Source organism: Nansenia antarctica (genome assembly GCF_963989245.1).
Source record: "Nansenia antarctica genome assembly, chromosome: 7".
Lineage (NCBI taxonomy): Eukaryota > Metazoa > Chordata > Actinopteri > Argentiniformes > Microstomatidae > Nansenia > Nansenia antarctica.
The window spans coordinates 48,770,278-48,792,733 of record NC_137677.1 but is presented as its reverse complement, the minus strand read 5'-3'; the positions used below and the strand labels follow the sequence as shown (position 1 = coordinate 48,792,733).

Sequence of the window (22,456 nt, the reverse complement as noted above, 5' to 3'; positions counted from 1 at the left end):
GGGGTGATGTTTTTTTAAATATATAATCATCTCAATGTAGATTATGTGCATTGTTTTGCGTTTGTATAGTCATTCAACACAGATATAAAGAAATTAATGGTTTGTAACAATGAATGTCCATTGGAGAGAAATATTGGATAGATTGTTATGCACTAGTGTACTAGTTTACTGCATTCCGTTGTCTGGAACTTGTACTCTGCAATGACAATAAAGTTTAATCAAATCTAATCTAATCTAGTGTGGAGGCCAAACTGTTCAATGACAAATCAGTTGTTTATTCAAATTATTCAAATGTGGTCATTATTACTGTTATAGGCAATTCATGAAATAGTTATATAGCTTGGTAGCCTATATTTGCAATTGTAGTTTCTTTTACAGCCTTTATTTATGTCAACCAGCTCTTTTCTCTTTTTTATTTTACCCTGGGCTCTCTTGTTTTTAGTCTTTTTTCCAAGCACCAGGGGAGCCCCCCCTCCTAAATTTCGTTGTATGGTACCTGTACTGTATTAATGACAATAAAGACCATTCATTCATTCATTCATCTTTATATGTAAAGTATAGGATAAACTGAAGACATTTCCATAATCACACAACTATTCCAAAAAGTGTGTTAAGTGTCTGCTAATCTTCAACGTTAAAATATTTAAATTGATTTAACATACAAATCATAAATAGTTTGCCAAGTACAGTAGCCTACATTATACATTTCGTGAGCTTAGAATGATAAGGTTCTATCTCCGTTTAGGGTAGTTCAGAGATATTGAGCGTCAGAGTTTTTACATTCCATTATGTTTTGTGAGATGGAACCTTTGTATTTTATTAATTACTAACTAAAAAATGTCAAAAACAATTAAATAACAGCACACAGGCATTAATAAACGACGAGGCGGCGTACAAGGATGAGGTAGAGCAACTGAGCAAGCTGTGCAAGGTTAACAACCTGCTGCTGAGGTTGTCAAAGACCCAGGAAATCATCGTAGACTTCAGGAGGAAAAAAGTCCGAGATCCAGCCCCTGCTCATCGACGGAGAGAGCGTGGAGAGAGTCTCAACCCTCCGATTCCTGGGGATGCACATGCGGGATGACCTGACCTGGAAGGACAACACAAAAGGCACCATCAAGAGGGCACAACAGCGGCTATATACCCTGAGAGTCCTCAGGAAGGAACACAGCAAGCAGGAGATACTGGTGACCTTTTACCGCGGCGCAGTGGAGAGCATCCTCACCTACGGCATCTGCAACTGGTTCTCCAGCTGCACAACAGCGGAGAGAAATGCGCTACAGAGAGCCGTGAAGACAGCACAGAAGATCACCGGCGCCCCCCTCCCCTCTCTGGAAGAGCTGTACAACACACGCTGTCTCAGGAAGGCCTCCAAGATCTCCAGGGACCCGACCCACCCTGGGTACGTACACTTTACCAGGCTGCCCTCGAAAAGGCGGTTCAGGACCCTGGCCGCTAAGACAAACAGACTGAAGAACAGCTTCTACCACAGGGCCGTCCAGGCCCTGAACACAGCAAAGACCTAAGTTCTGGGCCCTGGACAGTCTGGACGGATTGTATGGCAGCTGCTGGACTGAAAAAATCAGGTGTAGTGCTGAGGCACAAACATGTACATTTCAAGCCTGCAAACTGTGACACTTTAAATAACGTGAAACAATACTATTGTGCAATATGACAACCCTAGTCGTCTATCTGTACAGTATAGTACAGTGGATTGTGTACATGGCCTTTATTTATGTAAACCAGCTCCTTCCCTTGTGATTTATTTTTATTTTTTTTAAGTGTTTTTTTTTCTTCCCTTTCCTAACACCAGGGGAGCCACCCCTCCTAAATTTCGTTGTTTGGTACCTGTACTGTAGCAATGACAATAAGTCCATTCATTCATTCATTCAAACACCTAATGGATCAGATTATGTAAAAAAAACTCAATTTTGACAAAAATGGAGATAGAACCTTATAATTCTAACGTCACAAAGTGTCTGCTAATCTTCAACGTTAAATTCTTTAAATTGATTTAACATACGAATCATAAATATTTTTGCCATGTACAGTAGCCTGTAACATTATACATGTACCCGGAACGCTTACCGTGTGGTTGTCGTTTCCCTGGGTTGACTTCTGAGTGTGACACTCCCGCCGCAGGAGAAGCCGCCTATTTGACTCTGCGTAGCCAGACAGTCTGTTAGCAAATGATGCTATGCTATCTCCCATTGACTGCATCAGAATGATTTTGAAGAGCTTTTGAGTCAATCAGGGACAATCAGGACAACAGCAATGAATCTCGATAGACTTCGATTGCGCGTACGGCATTACATTGACCAGGTAAGACTTTAGGGGTGTTCCTGTGTGGTGGCGGGTAGCTAACCAAGCTAACGAGCCAGCTAGTTTGTATTGGAAACCCCACAGCTGGCTTAGCGAGCCTAGCCATGACACTGGCAGATCAGTAGCCTGGTAGCAAACGAACCTGTGAACCTTTCTATGTGTCTTTGTGGTCTGGGAGGTCATTTAGCTGACTAGTTACAGGCTGTGTTGACTATATGTTTATATAGGCTATATATGTGTCATACTGGAGACGTTTCTGTCTAGCTAGTGAGGCTAGTGGCTATGGGGACACTTTCCTTAGTGGCTATGGGTCAGTTTCTTTCTAAAACAAGTGTTGTTCAATCGGTTTTCTATGTGTCTGCTTGATTGTGGCTAGGGTGACCTGACCCCCTTCTCTTATGTTTTGTTTTGCAGCAACAATATCAAAGCGCTCTGTTTTGGGCAGATAAAATAGCATCCCTATCACATGGTGAGTTCTCTTTCTGATTCATTCATTTATTCATTCATATGCTGAAATTCCTCCTATCTGTCTCACTGTAATGATGTATAATATGGAGATGAAAACGTTTTTGCTCTTGTGTTTTTCAATTCTGGTTGCTAGGATCTGCAGTGTGTGTGTGCAGGGTTGTGCTCCGAAGCCTAAGGGAGTTATGAGCAAGAACCAGAACAGAAGCCTGCACACTGGGTCCTCGGGGTCGAAACACATGTAGTGGGTAGACTATAGTAAACAACACTATCTAACTGAGGGGTTACTATGCTCTTCTGTCTCTGCAGAAGACCCCCAGGACATCTACTGGTTAGCGCAGTGCCTTTACCTTACTTCCCAGTACCACAGAGCCTCCCATGCCCTGCGCTCACGTAAGCTAGATAAGGTAAGCAGCAGGAATTGAGAATTCTGTTTAATGACATGTCACGTCCTCTGTGTAATCGATTATTTTGCCTGTCATTCGTTATACATGGTTCCTTTCTCGCTTCAATTTCCCACAGTTGTATGGAGCGTGTCAATATCTTGCTGCTAGGTGCCATGTGAGTATTTGCAGCGCCTCCTGGGTTCTGATGACAACTATTCTGGGAGGAAACTCTCTAGTTTCGAAGGACTTGAATTGTTCATTGATGAGTTGTGTGTTTCTCTAGTATGCTGCCAAAGAGTTCCAACAAGCTTTGGACATTCTGGACATGGAGGAGCCGCCCAGTAAGAAGCTGCTGGACCGGAGTCTAAAGGAGGACAATGGAATGCGAGAGTCAGCCAAGGACTGGGAGATGTCTCCTGCTTCTGTGAGTCTCAGCTCTATTAAATCACATTGAACCACTGGAATGACATTGAAACCTTTTCAATGTTTCATTCCATCGTATTTCCCCTGTGCTTACAGTATACAGGTAGGCCTAGTGGCCTACATATCACTATGAGTGGGAAGGTGTGACACCTTGTAGTAATGTCTAAGGTTCTTGGGCATCATCTGTACAATTGCGCCTGTTATGATAAGTTACTCATTCTTTTTTTGGTCTCATCAATATAGGCTAGATCTGCCTATTCACAGCCATATTATTTGATGTCCTTGCTGTTCTTTTGTATGCTGCATAATGCTTTCTGTTAGTATGGTATTGTGTCCCCTCCTAGCAGTCCGCTGACATTGTCTTACCTCCCACTAAGGCTTGTTAGATGGAGGCTTTTGAATGTCAGGGGCCTTTCCTCTGACTGATGCTGTGCCTGTGCTCCTGACCTTTGAGCGGGCCGCCCCCCCAAGAAAGAGGAATTATTACGGACATAAACGCCAAACATCTGACAAGCTAAAATATCCGCGTTTGTTAAACGCACCCAACCCGAATCTGGCAAGTGGCAAGCCCATAGGCTCGTTGGTAACATTAGTCCGCCAGTAGTCTCGCATAGCCAAACCTATCTCTCCACACTTCGGTTCGCACTGTGCCGCGCTGGAGAATAATACAACACGCGACGCGAGAGAGTTTTTGCCGGGTGAGATGTCTTCAGATAGAAAGTAAGCAAGTTGAAACGTTAGCAAATATAATTGCTGAGTGTTCTGATAGAGAAAGTTGGTTAAAATTGGTCGTTATTATTGTGACTAGAAAGTGTCTGACTGACACTTGACAATGACTATAATTCCATTGTGTAAATAGTGTCAAAGAACTATCAAGCTAGCTAGCTAGCTCAGAGGTGATGAGATGAGCTAGTCTGCTGCACACTTGCCAGCTAAAGAGCTAACTGGATGCACTTTATTATTTTACTTAAATTAGATATACAATCTTTCTTATTCTGCTAGAATTGGGCTTCATGGTAATACCATAATGGCATATTTACAGTACATGGACAGTGGATTGAAGCATTTGAAATGTCTGTTTTTTATAGTATAGTTGGACATGTTTTTTTTCCAGGTGAGAGAGTGACTGCATTGCCCACAGCAATCCAAAATTCAATTATAATTATGTTATAAATTGATATGGATCAATTTATACCTCTCATTAGATTATAAATACTCTGGTTGTTATGTTTGCCTTTTGGTTGACAGCAAAATAGGGAGAGAGGAGGATAGGGAGGGAGAGAAGGAGAGAAGGAGAGAGAGCAGGATGGTGTCAGCACACCAGAGAGAGACAGCAAGAACCAGGTGAGAAAGTGGACAGGTAGTCAAGACCACATAAGTAAGTAGCCTTGAGAACCGAAGGTTCTCGAGCCTAATGGCCCATAGGGAAGGAGCCTATCTCCTGTTTCCGTAGCGTGAGGCGGCTTAATGTACAAGTTAGTACACCCCCTGGACATGACGCTGGTATGTCGCAGGGTCTTACCCCCTGGGGGGGGGGGGGGGGGGTACCATGCCACGGTCCATGCCACCCCCCCAAGGCAGCAAACCTAGGGGAAACACTGGGCTTTATTTATTTCTTTTTAAGTTATTTTTTCTGAGTGGGGCAGTCCCACTCATATTTTTCATTTTTTTATTGATGGATACAGTGAAGATTTAGACAGGAAGGATGGGTGAGAGAGAGAGGAGGGATGACATGCAGGATATGTCCCCGGCCGGAATCGAACCGGGGACCCTGCGGTTACATGGTCAGCACTTAACCTGCTACGCCACCTAAGCGCCCCCTAAAGGCTTTGTTAACGATGTACTGTACTGTGTAATGCACTGACAGTGTCTCAGGACTGATGGTGTTTAGAATAAAGATACATCTATGACGCATGCTTAATGCTCCTTGTGTGCTTTTATATTGAGACAGTATGAGAGTCATGTCATGGATGATCTTTTTTTGGTGGTTGAAATTTGCTGTAAAGATTTTCCCTGGTATTTATTAGTGCCCCTTACCTCCCGTGGACCTTCTCTCATCTCTCTTTCTCTCAGATCAACAGCTCCATCTGTCTCCTGCGGGGGAAGATCTATGATGCCATGGACAACCGGCCGCTGGCCACCTCCAGCTACAAAGAGGCCTTGAAACTGGACGTTTACTGCTTTGAAGCTTTCGACCTTTTGACGTCCCATCACATGCTGACTGCTCAGGAAGGTGAGACTGGGGCTTGGCTTGGCAACAATAGGGAGCTGTAGATGTGTGCTCTATTTCTTTAAAAAGAATAATAATAAAATAAAAAAATCTACACTTTTCTCTGGATGACCTCATTTGAGGGTCTGTGCTGTTTATGTCTCTGTAGAAAAGGACTTCCTTGACTCCCTTCCGCTGAGCCAACAGTGCACGGACGAGGAAGAGGAACTGCTTCACTTCCTGTTTGAGAACAAGTTAAAAAAGGTATGGAGGTGGTTATTTGTCCGAATGACTCCCTGTGCAAATACTAGCTCTGCCTCTGTTGACGTGTAATGAAGATGAAATGCACCCAATAACCATGGCAACCACTATACAGAAAGTTCTCTCAGATGTTCCCACGGTCGAGAGTGTTCATTTGTCTTCAATTAGTGTTTATTGAAATGTTGACATGATGATGATGGACTACTTTTGTTCCCCCGCTCACCATCTATCTCTAGTAGGTCCTTCACTATCTCTCTTTATAACCGTCTCTCCATTTCCTTCTCTCCATCTTAGTATAACAAGCCCAGTGACATGGTGGTGCCTGAGATGGTCAATCTCAGTCTCCAGGACAACTTGGATGTAGTGGTGTCTCTGGCTGAGAGGCACTATTACAACTGTGACTTTAAGATGTGCTACAAACTCACGTCCATGTAAGTATGTGGACCACTGTGACACAAACCTCTCAACCTCAGAACGCACTGTCTAAGCCACCTTTTTGGTTTCTTTAAGGGTGATGGTGAAGGACCCATTCCATGCCAACTGTTTACCCGTACACATAGGAACTCTTGTAGAGCTCAGTAAAGCAAACGGTAAGAGATGTTGATGAGGACACAATATTGATAGTTAATGACTTTGTTCATCTTCTGAAAAGCAGAAAGAAAGCTTGAACCATGACACTCTCTCCCTCTTCTTTTTCCCTCCATACCAGAACTGTTTTACCTCTCACACAAGCTTGTAGACTTGTATCCCAACAACCCAGTAAGTGAGACCATTGTCCTGTACTTTCCTAAGCCTGCACTGTTAAATCCCTGAAACACACTGTTCCTTTTTTTAATCACTAACCAAATGGCAAACTTCCTTTTCCAGGTGTCCTGGTTTGCTGTGGGATGCTACTATCTAATGGTCGGGCACAAAAACGAACATGCACGGAGATATCTCAGGTAAGAATACCCCCCAAAATGGGAATCGCGTCTTCTCATGGACCACACTCATTGCACATTTGAGCACTGAAAACCCCCTGATTATACCAATAAAATGTTCCATTACGACCTTCGATTCGATTAATCATTCTGGCTTCTTACAGCAAGGCCAGTTAGGCCACCACTCCAGTGTTGGGGTTTCACTGTAACTGTGTTGATTCTGGCTCTTTACAGCAAGGCCACCACTCTGGAGCGGACCTATGGCCCCGCGTGGATCGCCTACGGTCACTCGTTTGCGGTGGAGAGTGAACACGACCAGGCGATGGCCGCCTACTTCACTGCTGCTCAGCTGATGAAAGGGTAGGTTGCAGCCAGCTATACTGTCCACGTTTACTCAATGACACCACTGTGGTCCTATCGTTCTTTATCTCACACACGGCTCAGAGTTGGCTAGACAGACAGTCCTATTCTGGCACTAGAAAAAGAGGTGCTAAAGGACTTAGGCTTCTAAAATTAACCTGAGTGGTATTTCAGGTGGAAGGCCTATTTCAGGTGGAAGGCCACACTGTGCTCTTTTCCTTTTCTCTCTCTCCCCCTCTCTTCTTCTCCTCTACGGTCTATTTTCAGAGACACAAGAGCTTGTTCTGCTTCATTCATTCTGCACAAGTAGGGCTCATTGAGGATTCATGCAAAGGTCCTACACGTGAAATGAACACGTGTTCGTTCAAAAGAGGCAGAGTTCCCACGTCCACTACTCAATGCATCGCTTGCTTGAAACGTAAGCCCTAAACTTCTAACAGGTTACCCTCATCAACTCTGCCCTCATCTAGACCCTTCCCTCATCTTGATCCCTTCCACACTTCACATCCTGACACTTCCTGTTCTATCCAGGTGCCACCTGCCCATGCTGTACATAGGTCTGGAGTACGGCCTGACCAACAACTCCAAACTGGCAGAGCGCTTCTTCAGCCAAGCCCTCAGCATCGCGCCAGAGGACCCTTTCGTCATGCATGAGGTGGCTGTGGTCGCCTTCCAGAACGGAGAGTGAGTCTTGCATACTGTACACACACACACACACACACACACACACACACACACACACACACAGGGATAACACATGCAAAATGCATGCACACACTGGAATAAAACGAACAGACAATTGACCATGTACAGTATGTGATGATGTCAAGTGAACTACCTGAAGGGAACTTGTTCACATGCAGTCATGCACATGTACTCAACAACCTTGCTTGGATACACACAGACATGCGCGTGCACACACACACACACACTCACACACACACACACGCACACACACACACACACACTCATGCACTCATAGAGGATTAACATGTGAGGACCTGCATGGTATCTATTAACAATGGTTCAGTTGAGTTTGTAAAAAATGTCACCAAATCTGTTTCAGCTGGAAAACTGCAGAGAAGTTGTTCCTGGATGCAATGGACAAGATCAAAGCCATCGGGAATGAGGTAGCTGCTTCAGTCAGCTGATATTATCTCACTCTGAATGGATTCAGTTAGTCTCCCAAGACATGAAAATGGTAAAGATGGGTTTTTTGTTGTTTTTTTTTCTTCTAGGTTACAGTGGACAAATGGGAGCCGTTGTTGAACAACCTCGGTCACGTCTGTCGAAAACTGAAGTAAGTCTCCAGGTTCTCCTTGACAACTGTCTTGACTGCATTTGCAGCTCAGTGTTTACTCAGTGACATCACTGTTGCCCCATTGTTCTTTGTCTCACGCACGGCTCGGAGTTGGGTAGGCAGACAGTCCTATTCTGGCACTAGAAAAAGCGGTGCTAAAAGACGTAGGCTTCTAAAATGAACCTGAGTGGTATTTCAGATGGAAGGCCTGGGGTTAAGGTAGGACCTAGAGCACACCATTCTCTTTTCTTTCTCTCTCTCTCTCTCTCTCTCTCCCCCTCTCTTCTTCTCCTCTACCGACTATTTTCAGAGACACAAGCGCTTGTTCTGCTTCACTCATTCTACATAAGTAGGGTTCTCATTGAGGATTCAAGCAAAGATCCTTTAATGAATTATGCATAAGTACTCAGCAGATATGAAAAGAGGCTAGCAAAACACACGATCTGGCTGTTTTGAAAGCTTTGGTTTATTTTTATGTGAAGCGGCGTCTTGGTGTAATCCACTCACGGTTAACACAGCTGTGTGTTTGTTATTTCTAATGAAGGCTTCTTATCTGCACCATTATTACTGATTTACTGAATTACTATTATTATTATTATTATTATTATTATTATTATTATTATATCAGCCTTGTGTGTACAATATAATATGATTCAGTATGGCAGTCTTAAACAAATTAAATAATAATCATTATTATCCTTTTATGTATCTGATCTCCCTCTGTAATAGAATGGATCCATGCCAAGTAACTGGAGTGCTTCAAACTCTGTGTGAACTCTCACATAGTTAACCTACTCAGAAAACTTGCATGTTTCTGACCCGAACGATGAAGGCAGAATCTCAGTATTGCTGTGGATGTGAGGGACATGACTGATATGATGTGTGTGTGTGTGTGTGTTTTCTCTCCTTGTAGGAAGTATGACCAGGCCCTGGAGTACCACCGCCAGGCCCTGGTGCTCATCCCCCAGCACGCCTCCACCTACTCCGCCATCGGCTATGTACACAGCCTTATGGGGGACTTCGAGAGCGCCATTGACTACTTTCACACAGTAATACTACAGTTTATTTGATCTGAATATGAAAGCTACTTAGAGATGGCTGAGCTCTGCCACACACCTGAATGTTGTCAGAACCAGACTGGAGATCTTGTTTGTTCACCTCTTAAGGATTATGTTCTATGAGGGATCTTATTCTTGACTATAATAACCAATACCTACCACTTGCTTCTCTTTCTGACAGGCACTTGGTCTTAAAAGAGATGACACGTTTTCTGTGACGATGCTTGGCCACTGCATTGAGATGTACATTGGCGATACGGAAGCCTATATAGGTAAAACAATTACATCACACTTTAATACCCCTCACTGTCTCATCGTATGTCTCATAGCCTAGATATGTTGCCCACATTTTTTATTTTATGATTTTATTTTAATTTTTTCTGAGTGGGGCAGTCCCACTCATATTTTTATTTTATTGATAGAGACAGTAGAGATTTTGACAGGAAGGATGGGTGAGAGAGAGAGAAGGGATGACAAGCAGGATATGTCCATGGCCGGAATCGAACCGGGAACCCTGCGTTTACATGGTCGACGCTTAACCCACTACACCACCTACCCTCAAATTTTTAAATTATTATTATTCAGGGTTCCTACGGGCCCTTGAAATCTTTGTGGAAAAGTTTGTGAATCTTTGTGAAAAAGTTTGTGAATCTTTGTGAAAAAAGTCTTAAAAGTTCTTAAAAGTTTTTTTAAAATAGACATGGGTCATTGAAAGTGCTTGAATTCCTCCTCTCTCTCTCTCTCTCTCTCTCTCTCTCTCTCTCTCTCTCTCTCTCTCTCTCTCTCTCTCTAAAATATATATATATATATATATATATATATATATATATATATATATATATATATATTCAAAAAAGATTTACTTAGCTTGTCAACTAGTAAATAAGTCTCAGTATTGCTTAACTTTACACATATTTCACAATATATTGTTTTGCTTTGCTGTGGTAGAGAAGGCAGGAGACCATCTAATGTTCACACATTCAAGCCTCTCTTTTTAATTGTTGTCTGTGAGCGGATAGTTCCTATTATATAAATTCTCATCTAGATCTGTCTATGCCGTGTTGGGTCCTTGAATTTGAGGGAATTGAGTCTTGAAAGTCCTTGAAAGGTGCTTGAATTTGATGTTTCAGAAGGTGTGGGAACCCTGATTATTATTATTACACATATTCACGGGAGTGGCTATATGATAAATATTTTTTTGTTATTTGTCTTGATCTAAGGCACAGACATAAAAGATAAGGTGCGCGGGACCCTGAGCACGCCGGCGTTGATAAAGATGTTGAACACGTCAACGGAACCCAACGACACCCGAGCCACGCCCATATTGGAGGAGAGCAGCCTCATGTCGCTGGAGACGCCGCCATCCAATCACGACAAAGCAGCACTGGACACGACCCTGCGGCGGTCGCTGCCTCTGGAGTGTGACATGTACGAGAGCGACATGATGCTGGAGACGTCCATGTCCGACACCAGCATGTGATGTCGCCACCGACGTCGTCGCGGTGACCGATTTTAACACAGGCCCATGCCTTATGAACTAGTCCCAAACCAAACCAAACCTTTGGCAAGGAGGAATCCTCATGAAATTCCTTGTTGACTCGCCCCTTGAAGATCTGAAAGGATTGAATTGGTGTGTCCAGTGGGATGGACATTTGACATTGTTTGATCGTGTATTGTGGAGCTGTTTGTGTTTTATGAACATGAACTCAAGTTCTATTGAAAATAAAAAAGAGACTATGCCTTACACAGCACCTTTATCATTAAAAAGAGAATTTGAATAGATAGCATATTGCTTATACTTATCCAATCCGTTTTTCATCCGCGAGGTCCTGAGGATAGCGCATTAGGGATTGGTTTGGGATTGGGACTGGGGTGGTGGGTCATCTGCAGACAATGGGACAAGAGGAGATCCTCCAATGCTTGACTGAACAGGAAGAATGCAGCAACACCTTTGAACTGACCAACTCATTGACTAACCGTACCCCCTACCTCTGCCCCTGGCAGGAACTTGTGTGTTGCTTACCTGTGGATTTGTACTTTTAATAAACAAAACTGGCTGAATGCAAGAGTTTTGATGAAATGAAGTACTGGTTTTATCTTTTACTGGTCTATCGTTTGTCTTTTAATATTCTGTTATCTCTTTCATAATGTTTTGGGACCCGAGTGGATTGAGTCCTGTGTTGTTGTTTTTTAATTGGCCTTTTAGTTATCATTCAGTCTATTATTTCAGAAACTGAACATGACATTGAATTTGAATGGTAATTTCTTTTTTATGTGTACTAGTAAGAAAAGAGATTTGTCACAGAATGTGAACCTGATTAACCTTTTTTTGTTTGTCTATAACAATACACAATGTCTTGTCAATCAACATTATCATGCTGCGTATGCTGACATCACAATCAATGTCACTGTAAAAAACCCAAACACATTAAGCATATACACAGCTCTACAATCACCCGTTGACCCGAAGCTGCATGAGGAAATTGTGCACAGTGCACACCCATCACAGGAGCTCGGAAAACAATATGAACATTTATAGCCAGGTGAAAAAAACTAAGTCAATGCACTCTTCCAATGAATGTGTGCTGTTCCATAGTGTACCATTATCTCAGATCAACAACAGGTGAACATTAAATTCTAATTTAGTTGAAGCCGTTGCCCAGCCTCCTCTTGCAGTACCGTGTTGCACCATGCCCTTATTTGGGATTACCGCCTCTGAGTCCAGGCTCTCTGTGTCTAGTTGTGAGACAAGTGAGGGTGTTGTTTGTTTTACAGCCTCTCCAGAGCTGCTAGGATTCAGTACATAATCAGAGTCTCTTGACAAGAGAGCAAACCCCCCCAAATGGTCTGTGTGTGACGCCACTTTTTTGGAGAGCTAACACACAACACACTCTCACACACACTTAGACCCTCCTCTCCCGTCAAAGGTCAGGCGCTGAAGAGGAGGGGTAAGAGATGGTTTCTCTCTGAGTGGCTTTTCTGTCGTCTGCCTGACAACCACAAAGAGACTGGATATCCTTCACTCTCAACCAGCCAACCACACTACTCGCACACACACACACACACACACACACTCTGTTCCTCTACTTCCTTCCACTGGGTGTTTAATCTCTCTACTAACACCTGGTCAGCTCTCTCTCCCACCTCAAGGTTCTCAGTTCCTCATGGAGAGCTGCAGCAACTGTGGAGATGGGCTGCACTCCATCTAAGTCAGCTGTGACCTACACCCAGGATAGGGTCTGTCGGGACCTGGACACCTGTTCCACCTTTGTGCCTAGCCTAGTGCCGAGCTCTGTGTCCACCCCGGAGAGACCCTCACCACGGCTGTGTGTGGAGACGAGCAGCGGCAAACAGACCTTCCTCAGTGGTGAGTCACACAGAACTCTGAAATTGACTTGCTGTGTATACAGTAATGGGATGTACAGTGTATGGATGTTAATGGTGATAATGTATAGCACTTCTTTACACCCATAGTGCTTAGGTTGTATGGGGAAACATTAACAAGGCTTATCAGTAAATTATGAAAAAAGTGTTTTATGGTATTACTGTGATCCTCTTAAAACATGGGAGTGGATGAGTGGATGGGTGTAATAAGTGTAATAAGTTAGCCTGGGTGTAATAGTTAGCCTGATTAAGTTGTTTACTAAGAATTTGACTGACTGACTTTTCTGGACAGATGTGCTCAAATGCTTAATTGTTATTAAAAATAATTTTCATGGTTATGTATCTACCAATTTTAAGCAAATATTATTTTTCATAATCAGAACTGTTGCATAAATGTTAAGCATACACACATTTCAAACAAAGTCATTAATGGTGTCCTTAATACTTCACCCTCATCCCTGCAGTTCCGTTTCGTGACGGCCACGGGCGGTCACTGAGCCAGCCGTCCAGCCCCGACGCCTGGAGTACCTTCACCACCACGGCCACCACGGCCAGCCCTCTCTGTCTGCCCCGGGCCAGAGTCAAGCCCAGCGGAGAGGACAGTGACTCTGACGGCAGTGAGAATCCAACCTGGGACAAGAGATGACGGAAGTCGCTCTCATCAGACATGATGTTGTTCAATAACACAGAACTTGAGTTTCTCCGGAACGTCGAATTTGGAGAAATTGTGATTCTCTTAATGGATTTAATTTGACTGTTTTTCTTCTCCAAGAATTTCATTTATCGATTTCCCTCGCGCTTTTCATAATTAGGTTATGTCATGTGAATGTAATAATTCCTTTGTTGCAGCAATTAAAATGAAAAATGTATCTGCATTTGTTATAATTGGTTGACTGTATACCGCAAAATGTATATAATATAGGCCATCAATACAATGTGTTTTTTTTTTAGATATCTAACTTTATAGGCTAGCCTATAGCCCAGGTAACTTAATTTGAAAAACACTTTTGTTGCACCAGTAGGCTAACATTCTCATTATTAGGCCTACAATCTAATTTAGTGAATAAAATGACTAACAAGCATGTGAGATGTGTTTCTTTAGTTTTCACAAATAAATATAACGATCACATTGTAAGGCACGAATTTGATCGAGACCGCATCTATCTGTCAAGCGATTCTGTTGAACACTCGCGGTATTTTGCTTCCAACTCTCGCGAGCAGACATTGACTTCCAGAGGGGAGAGAGAGAGATGGAGAGAAATGAGGTCTGAAAAGGACCAAATGACTGGAGGCAGGGAGAAAAGTGTCGTCGAGATACAATTCAGAGACATTCCGCGGGAACAGGACGGCGTCTCTGCCAATTCTAAGCAAAAGGAGGAGAAGAAAGAGGTGTTCACGAAGGTAGGCAGAAAGAGCAGTGATGGCGCGTTGTTATTGCTGTGTGTCGGCCGCAGATTATTTATGTAAACCAGCTCTTTTCCCTTCTTGTTTTTAGTATTTTTTTTCCTAGCACCAGGGGAGCCCCCCCTCACAAATTTCGTTGTATGGTACCTGTACTATATTAATGACAATAAAGACCATTCATTCATTCATTCATTCAGATATGGAGGGGGTTCAGATCAGCACCATAGACAGATATGGAGGGGGTTCAGATCAGCACCATAGACAGCGACAGCGGGATCAGGATGCGTAGCCATGCGCCGTCTGCACGCATTTGATGCCAACAACAGAATGTTGAAAATGCAGTGCATATTGCCTACTACACATTATGCCTTTTTTTCCAGAAACGGGGCTGCATTTATGATCATTTAGGAAATGAGAACAAATGCTCTAATTTTCAGTGGACGGTAATACTATCGCTATACTATGTTTTGTCAAACGAGGCGAAGGAATAGCCTATGCCCTAAATCACCCTGATCAATTAAATACAATTGTTCTGTGAACTGAGTATTGTTGGATGCCTGTTTACCTGTCAGTCAAATGGAAGTAGAGCAAAGAGCTGGTATGCGTATAGAAGAGCAAGCAACACGTCGTTACATAATCATTCAAATAACCAAGCCCGCCTGCCAGGGGAAATATCGTTCGCTGCAAACGTTCCCGCGTTTGACCTTGAACGTCTTTTTCTGGGTTATCAAATGATAGGCTAGTGGAATGTGTGGTATGTGTGGTATGTGTGGTATGTGTGGTATGTGTGGATGACGTCATGGTGTCCCTCCCTCCTGGGTTACAGGTGGTCATACGACGACTTCCACCCAGCCTGTCAAAGGACCAGCTGGAGGAGCAGCTCAGCCCTCTTCCCTCCTACGACTATTTTGAGTTCTTCGCAGCTGATCAAAGGTGAATACAAAAGAATCCAGAGGAATAGGCAAGGCAAGCCAAATGTATTTCTATAGCACATATTCATACAAAGTCATAGTGCTTGACATAAAAACATCATTAAGTGCAATAAAATAACCATTAAAAGGTTAAAATCGAAATAGGTTTAGGGTTAAAAATACAATACATTAAAAGTACAATACATTAAAAGCTGAACAAAAGATGTGCATTACAATAACAATTTAAAAGGTTCAAGTTTAAAATAAATTTTAAAAAAAACTAATCAGTCTATTAAAAACCTAAACTGTCAGTATTTAAAATACATAAAAAATGTAAATACATTAAAAACCGAACAGTTTTCAGCTTATTTTTACAAATGGATAAAGATGGGGCTGACCTAATGTTTTGATAGCTTGTTCCAATTTTATATAGTGAATAGAGCTATAAAAGGACACCAAAACAGAGTTTTTGATTTCACAAATTAAAAATATCGTGCTCTTAACCTGAGCAGAGAAGAGGAATGTGAAATTTAAACATGTAAACATTTCGAACCACTTCTGCTTTGAGGGCTGACCACATCTAGGCCGCATCTAGTGGTTAGAGGCAGGGACTGGGAATCTGAGCATGAGAAACTTCATCATGTGGATTCACCATATGACTGACTTCATAATGTATTAAATGACCTGATCTCCCTCTGCAGCCTGTATCCACACCTGTTCTCCAGAGCTTACATTAACTTCAACAACCCAGAGGATATCGTGCTCTTCAGAGACCGTTTTGATGGTTATGTGTTCATCGATAACAAAGGTACTGTTTTCATACTGATCACTCCATCCTTGTTCAAAACATCCTACATTATAATGTGATAACGTATCCAGCTGATAGATATGCCACACAGCCAAGATCATGTCATTGTTTATGAAGTCCACAGATGATTCACCTGGTAGCACCCCAGGTACCATAGCAACTGTTTGATCAGTCTGTCAGGTGTTGTCAATAATCCGTCTCTCTCTGTCAATATTTGTTCAGGCCAAGAGTACCCGGCTGTGGTAGAGTTTGCCCCCTTTCAGAAAGTCTCTAAAAAGAAGCTGAAAAAGAAAGATGCCAAAGCTGGAAGCATTGAAGAGGGTAATGAACAGGTCACTCTGGCTACCATAATGGCCATCGTCTCTTTGTATCTACTGACCTACAGTCTCTGTGGGTAATCTGCTCAACGGTGTGAATGTCAATATGATCATTGTTCTGATCCTCTCCCTGGCCCGCCTCAGACCCAGAGTACAGGCGCTTCCTGGAGAACTACTCCTGTGATGAGGAGAAGTCCATGGCTAATCCTGAAACTCTGCTGGGAGAGATAGAGGCCAAGACCAGAGAGCTGATAGGTACTGGGTGTAGCCCCATCGTCAAAGCTCTGCTATTCATGACTTGTCAATGATGATCAATGATCATTATAATGCATTTTATTTCTGTATTGCTTGACTATTTTCCAAACACAGTATATCTCTATTGTTATGTGTTGACTGACTGCATTATGCATTGCTTTAGCCAAAAGAACTACACCACTTCTGGAATACATCAAGAATAAGAAACTGGAAAAGCAGGTAAGAACACGAGTAGTGTTGTTCCGATACCGATACTAGTATCGGCATGGCCACCGATACGCACAAAAATGCTGGTATCGGTATCGGCGAGTACTAACAAAAAAAAAATCCGATTTTTTTTTTTAAGTACTAAAGTTATTTTGTTTGTAAATGTTCACTTGCTGTTGCACTACTACTACTACGACTGTTTTATATCTTAAATGGATATTGCACTGATTGGCATCTGTGAGAGCCACATTTCAGGTTTTATAAGGGGTTGATTTTCTTGTCACCATACCAGGTAGACAATAAAAAAAAGTTCTATAGTATTCACTCTCTGTTGGTATTTTTTCCTGTTTTACAAAGGTTTTGAGCAGTGCCAGACTAAGTGTTAGCAATAATTTTACATCGAGGTGAGTATGCGGCTCAAAAAACATGTTTTTTTGTTTTGTTTTTTCAAACGCCGTGGTATCGGATCGGTACTCGGTATCGGCAAGTACTGCACGGTCAGGTATCGGTATCGGTATCGGGATCAAAAAATGGTATCGGAACAACACTAAACACGAGTACTGTATTGACTTGTGAACAGGGAAACCCAATCATTGGTAAATGAGTTAAAGTGGTAAACTCATTCCTCATACTCCAAATATTTCCAGTGGCGCTATCGAATTGCTAGCTTTTTAGGTGGTGCAGCAGCTGATGTGTTGGCAATCCAGAGGACACAATATCAAGACTCGTGTGAGCTTGTGAAGCAATGCTGTTTTGCTGCAGCGTGACGCCTGTTGCACACTCATTACACTTTTAGAAATGGTCAAATGTTCACATCTGAAATAACTTGTGATATTTCAACACTTTCCTGCAGAGAATAAGAGAGGAGAAGAGAGAGGAGAGGAGACGCAGGGAGCTGGAGAAGAAGCGACAGAGGGAGGAGGAAAAGAGGAAGAGAAGGGAGGAGGAGAGGCGCAAACGGAAGGAAGCTGAAAAGCAGAAGAAACTGTCGGAAAAAGACATTAAGATCAAGGTGGTTAACCCGTCCGTTTGTGCAATAGACAGTTAATAATTAACAGCTTGATCTAAACAGTGACATGCAATAGAAGCTCAAGATAAATACCTGTATTCTGCAGTCAATACTTTGTGTTTTCATGTGATAACATAATGTAGTATAAATGAAAATGATCCTATTTTTTTCTGAATGTCACTGTGAGGCTGTGCATCAGTAACTGTGTTTTTGGGCCTTGCCTCAGCTGCTGAAGAAGAGCGACAGGGACGATGACGTCGACTCCGACAGGCTGAAGGACAAAGGGGACAGCGGGGAGACAGAGAGGGGCAAATGGGATAAACTCAGTGGGCACATGAAGTCAAAGGAACCCAAGGACAAGTAAATAACCTGAATGCATGGACAGTGAACAGTGTGTGTCTGTAGCCACCAGGCCCCGCCACAACCACTATGGAACATGTATTCATGTTGTCACCCAGGCCAAAATACATCAAATAAAATGTTCTACTATATTATTATTATATGATTATGATTATAATTATGATTGTTATTGTTATTTTTATTATTATTATTATTATTATTATTATTTGACGTTGTGTTCAACTGTATGTGTTGCATTTATATAATACCTTTCTCAATCTGAAAACTCACGGTGATGGAATCCCTGCTTCTCTCACCCCCCACCACTAGGGGGCAGCCAGAGAGTGATAAGGAGCAGAGGGAGCACGGCCGCAGACAGAGAGACAAGGACCACCGGGGGAGAGACGAGGAGAGGAAACGCCAGCGCCACCATTATGAGTTCGATAAGTTTATGCGGCGTAAAGAGGAGACCAAATGGGGCAAAGGCTACTGCCAGGACAGGGCTAAGAAAGAGGCCCACCACCACAGCTACTCCTACTGCCCTGCTGACACGGGAGATAAGCTGGGCAAAGAGGATAGGGAGGACCTGGGTAGCAGGAAGGAACGCATCCGGAACAAGGTGAGCGAGAAGGTGAGCAAGAGAGGAGGGGGGGGAACGGGGTAGGTTAATGAAGTTTCTGTTTCTGTTTTTCATGATATCTACTGGTTAACCATATTGTACATCCCCACCACATTTCCAGCAGAATGAGCAGCTTTTATCCCTAAGCCTGTTTTTTGAGCCTGTGTGCAGACAGTGTAATACATCTCCATTATAATTGATCACCAACATGTACATATTATGCCTTTGGCTACGCCTCACAAGTAGCACAAGATAATTATGCAATCACCACATATTGGGTTAGGATTAGTGAGCATTACAGTTCATAAATGCATACTATACATACTGTACATGTACACACAAGGACATACTGTACGTGCATACATACATACATACATACATACATACATACATACATACATGCATGCATGCATACATACATACATACATACACGCATGCATGCATGCATGCATGCATGCATACATACATGCATGCATACATGCATGCATACATACATACATACATACATACATGCATACATACATACATGCAGGCAGTACTTCAGATATCTAGACATACTGTCTGCTGAACTGATCCATTGACCCAGGCCATGTCTCTCAGTCTGTGTTAGTGCATCAGGACAGAGGGACCTCCCAGTCAGAGGGGCCACACCAGGGGGGGACTACAGCCAAGGTACAGCTAGCCTTTCTACATGGGGCGGGGGGGCTACAGCCAAGGTACAGCTAGCCTTTCTACATGGGGCGGGGGGGCTACAGCCAAGGTACAGCTAGCCTTTCTACATGGGGCAGGGGGGGGGTTACAGCTAGCCTTTCTACATGGGGCAGGGGGGGGTGCTACAGCTAGCCTTTCTACATGGGGCAGGGGGGGGGTTACAGCTAGCCTTTCTACATGGGGCAGGGGGGGGTGCTACAGCTAGCCTTACTACATGGGGCAGGGGGGGGGTTACAGCTAGCCTTTCTACAGGGGGCGGGGTGGAGCTGGCAGTACAGTTAACCTTATGGGAGAGGTTAGAATGGTTAGAATGGTTAGAATGTTGGGCACCACATCCTATGACTCTTGAAAGCTCCATATTAGGCAAGGCCACACTAAGCTGAGGTGTAGACAACAGTGCCAATCATTCTCAAAAATAGATCTTGTAAAGGCATGAAACGCTGACGCAGCCTACTGTATGTCTAGTCATTAACTGATAAATGAATAGTTACATTTTCTTTTCCCTTGTCAGCTAAGAAGTACCCCTCTCAGTTTGGTTAGTGTTGTAGTTTAGCATCCATCTTGTGTTCTAGTGAGCCTGTTGTTGTTGTTGTTGTTGTTGTTGTTGGTGTTGGTGGTGGTGGTGTTGTTGTTGTGGTTGTGGTTGTGTTTGAGTGTGTTGCTCTTCCCTCCCATGTTTCTACCATCTTGTCTCTATACAGGACCGCCCAGCTATGCAGCTCTACCAGCCTGGTGGTCGCAACCGCAAATACATGGGGTCTGGGGTCAAAGGTTACGACTGCCTTCACTCACCGGAACATGGGGCAGAACACTGCTTCGAAGTCGTTCCGTTGGGAACCGGCTCAGAGAAGAGCGGGGATGAGTAGTCAGCAATCACTAGATGTCCATGTTAGAGAGGACACGAGTGTTAAGCTTCCCTTGACCTACAGCAGGGTTAGCAGTGAGGTTCAGGGTTAGGACAGGGAAAGGACTTAGCTTAGGGCTGGTGGTGGTGGTAGACAGTGCCATACTTCCATCCTCTCTAGCATGGCCAGATAGTGGGACTCGAGGAGACTGTTGGTTGTAAGACTGGCCCACCCATGGAACACTGGGAGGAGAGTAACTCCACCTCACAAGAAAGGTTTCCAGAACATAAAGGAAAGTCTTCATTGAATTCCCATTTGGTTTTATGATAACTTCACACAAGAATGTTCTTTGAATGTTCAGTCACGCATGATGTTCTTACCAGCTCTTTAGTAAAAAAAAATCTCATCATGTCATACCTCATCATTCCAGGAACATACTGTACCCTTGGAGTTCTGACATTTTGACGTACCAGTCCTGAAATGTTGTTTGAAGAACATTCTCAGAAATACTGGACAATGCTAGGTTACATTAACATAATCCCTTAACCGACCAGAAACGTTCTGGGAACAATGTTAGCTGGACGGTAAAAAAGGTTTTCTCCCCTGTGTTATCCTGTTGTATCACCCAGAATATGATAGCACAATAACCACCTGCATCCGTTATGTTTCTTTTATCCAATCACAGTTTCATGACAGGATATTTCATTAGTGAAGCTACAGAGAGATTGTTACTTCAGAAGTCACTGCCTGATAACAGTTAGCTCTATATTGTGTATTATGTCACATGTGATGGTCCCATTGTTGTCATGAGAAGTATACCTGAGGCAGCACATTTGAACACTGTCTGTCTACCTTGCCTGTGAAGGAATATCTCACCAACATCCACAGAGATCATATTTCTAAGCCTTTTTAGTCATTCCATTGGACTGGGATGTTTTTAAAGAAAGTCTATAGATTTTATCACAAAGAAAATATATAATAGTAGTGAACAGAAAGATATTTCAAATATTCAATGGAATTCCTGTGTGTGTGTGTGTGTGTGTGTGTGTGTGTGTGTGTGTGAGTGTGTGTGTGTGTGTGTGTGTGTGTGTGTGTGTGTGTGTGAGCATGCGTGCGTACCAGTGTGAAAGAGCATGCATGTGTGAAAGAGAGAAAGCTGGGAGAAGAGAAATCATATATGTCAATTATATGCTAATTGTCCCCTTGTATAATGTGACTTACGAACGTTCAATATTGCCAATATTGACAATCACCTTATTGTCCCCCACGATGAAATCTGTGAGGGGACTGTGGATCTGTCTCCATCCGTTCGTGTGTTCGTACGTCACACGCAAAATCTTCCTATCGAACAGTCCATTATCTGACATACCGTCCATAAACAGCTATAACATGTTTATTTCCAACAAAGGATACAAATATTATTCTCTCAATTCACAGAAGGAGGGTTGTGGGGGACAAAATGTTCACTGTAGTCTGGTTCCTAATTGTCATAGTGTAGACATAGCAGCTAGGGCTATTTGTGTTGTGAGATATGACGTGAGCAGTTACTTTATTATAAACCAGTATTTCACCCACAAGCCAAGAAAAACATAACTTGGGTATTCATCATGATCAAAGGAAATGAGCATGAGGGCAGAGTCTGACGCTGTTGAAAGTCTTTTAATTTTCTACACTGTTTGCACGGTTTTCTACTAAATTGTAAACTTTTCAATTCAGTCGATGTCTGAACTACAGTATGTCATATAGTACATGCTATGTAATAAGATAGTAATGTCTGTGTAACATGCCTTAGATATGTTTTGCACAGGACAGATTCAGTCATTTCCTTCTTATCTGTGTCATACATTCATTTCTGCTTTTGTTTGTTTTTCTTCATCAGATTTGAACATAAAACTATTCAAGAGATATATAAATAAATGAACTCATATGCAATATTGTGTGT

General features: G+C 42.9%; 2 protein-coding genes across 2 annotated transcripts; both read left to right on the top strand.

Annotated features, from left to right (window-relative positions):
- The first annotated feature begins 2,193 nt into the window (after window positions 1–2,193).
- Window positions 2,194–11,735, top strand: cdc16 (cell division cycle 16 homolog). The gene is made up of 18 exons (XM_080535715.1): window positions 2,194–2,322; window positions 2,737–2,791; window positions 3,097–3,194; window positions 3,310–3,348; window positions 3,457–3,597; window positions 5,670–5,829; window positions 5,975–6,069; window positions 6,361–6,497; window positions 6,577–6,656; window positions 6,776–6,825; window positions 6,934–7,007; window positions 7,221–7,346; window positions 7,878–8,030; window positions 8,413–8,476; window positions 8,585–8,646; window positions 9,560–9,695; window positions 9,886–9,976; window positions 10,925–11,735. The coding sequence occupies exons 1-18, from the start codon at window positions 2,275–2,277 to the stop codon at window positions 11,182–11,184; spliced, it is 1,869 nt and encodes a 622-aa protein (XP_080391841.1). The 5' UTR covers window positions 2,194–2,274; the 3' UTR covers window positions 11,185–11,735.
- A 2,613-nt stretch (window positions 11,736–14,348) lies between these two features.
- Window positions 14,349–22,347, top strand: upf3a (UPF3A regulator of nonsense mediated mRNA decay; the record flags this gene model as incomplete). Its single annotated transcript, XM_080536146.1, has 11 exons — window positions 14,349–14,489; window positions 15,319–15,425; window positions 16,105–16,211; window positions 16,434–16,532; window positions 16,673–16,783; window positions 16,947–17,002; window positions 17,844–18,002; window positions 18,226–18,359; window positions 18,669–18,957; window positions 19,559–19,630; window positions 20,371–22,347. 11 exons carry the CDS (start codon window positions 14,349–14,351, stop codon window positions 20,533–20,535), a joined length of 1,440 nt encoding a protein of 479 aa, XP_080392272.1. The 3' UTR covers window positions 20,536–22,347.
- Between the last annotated feature and the right edge of the window lie 109 nt (window positions 22,348–22,456).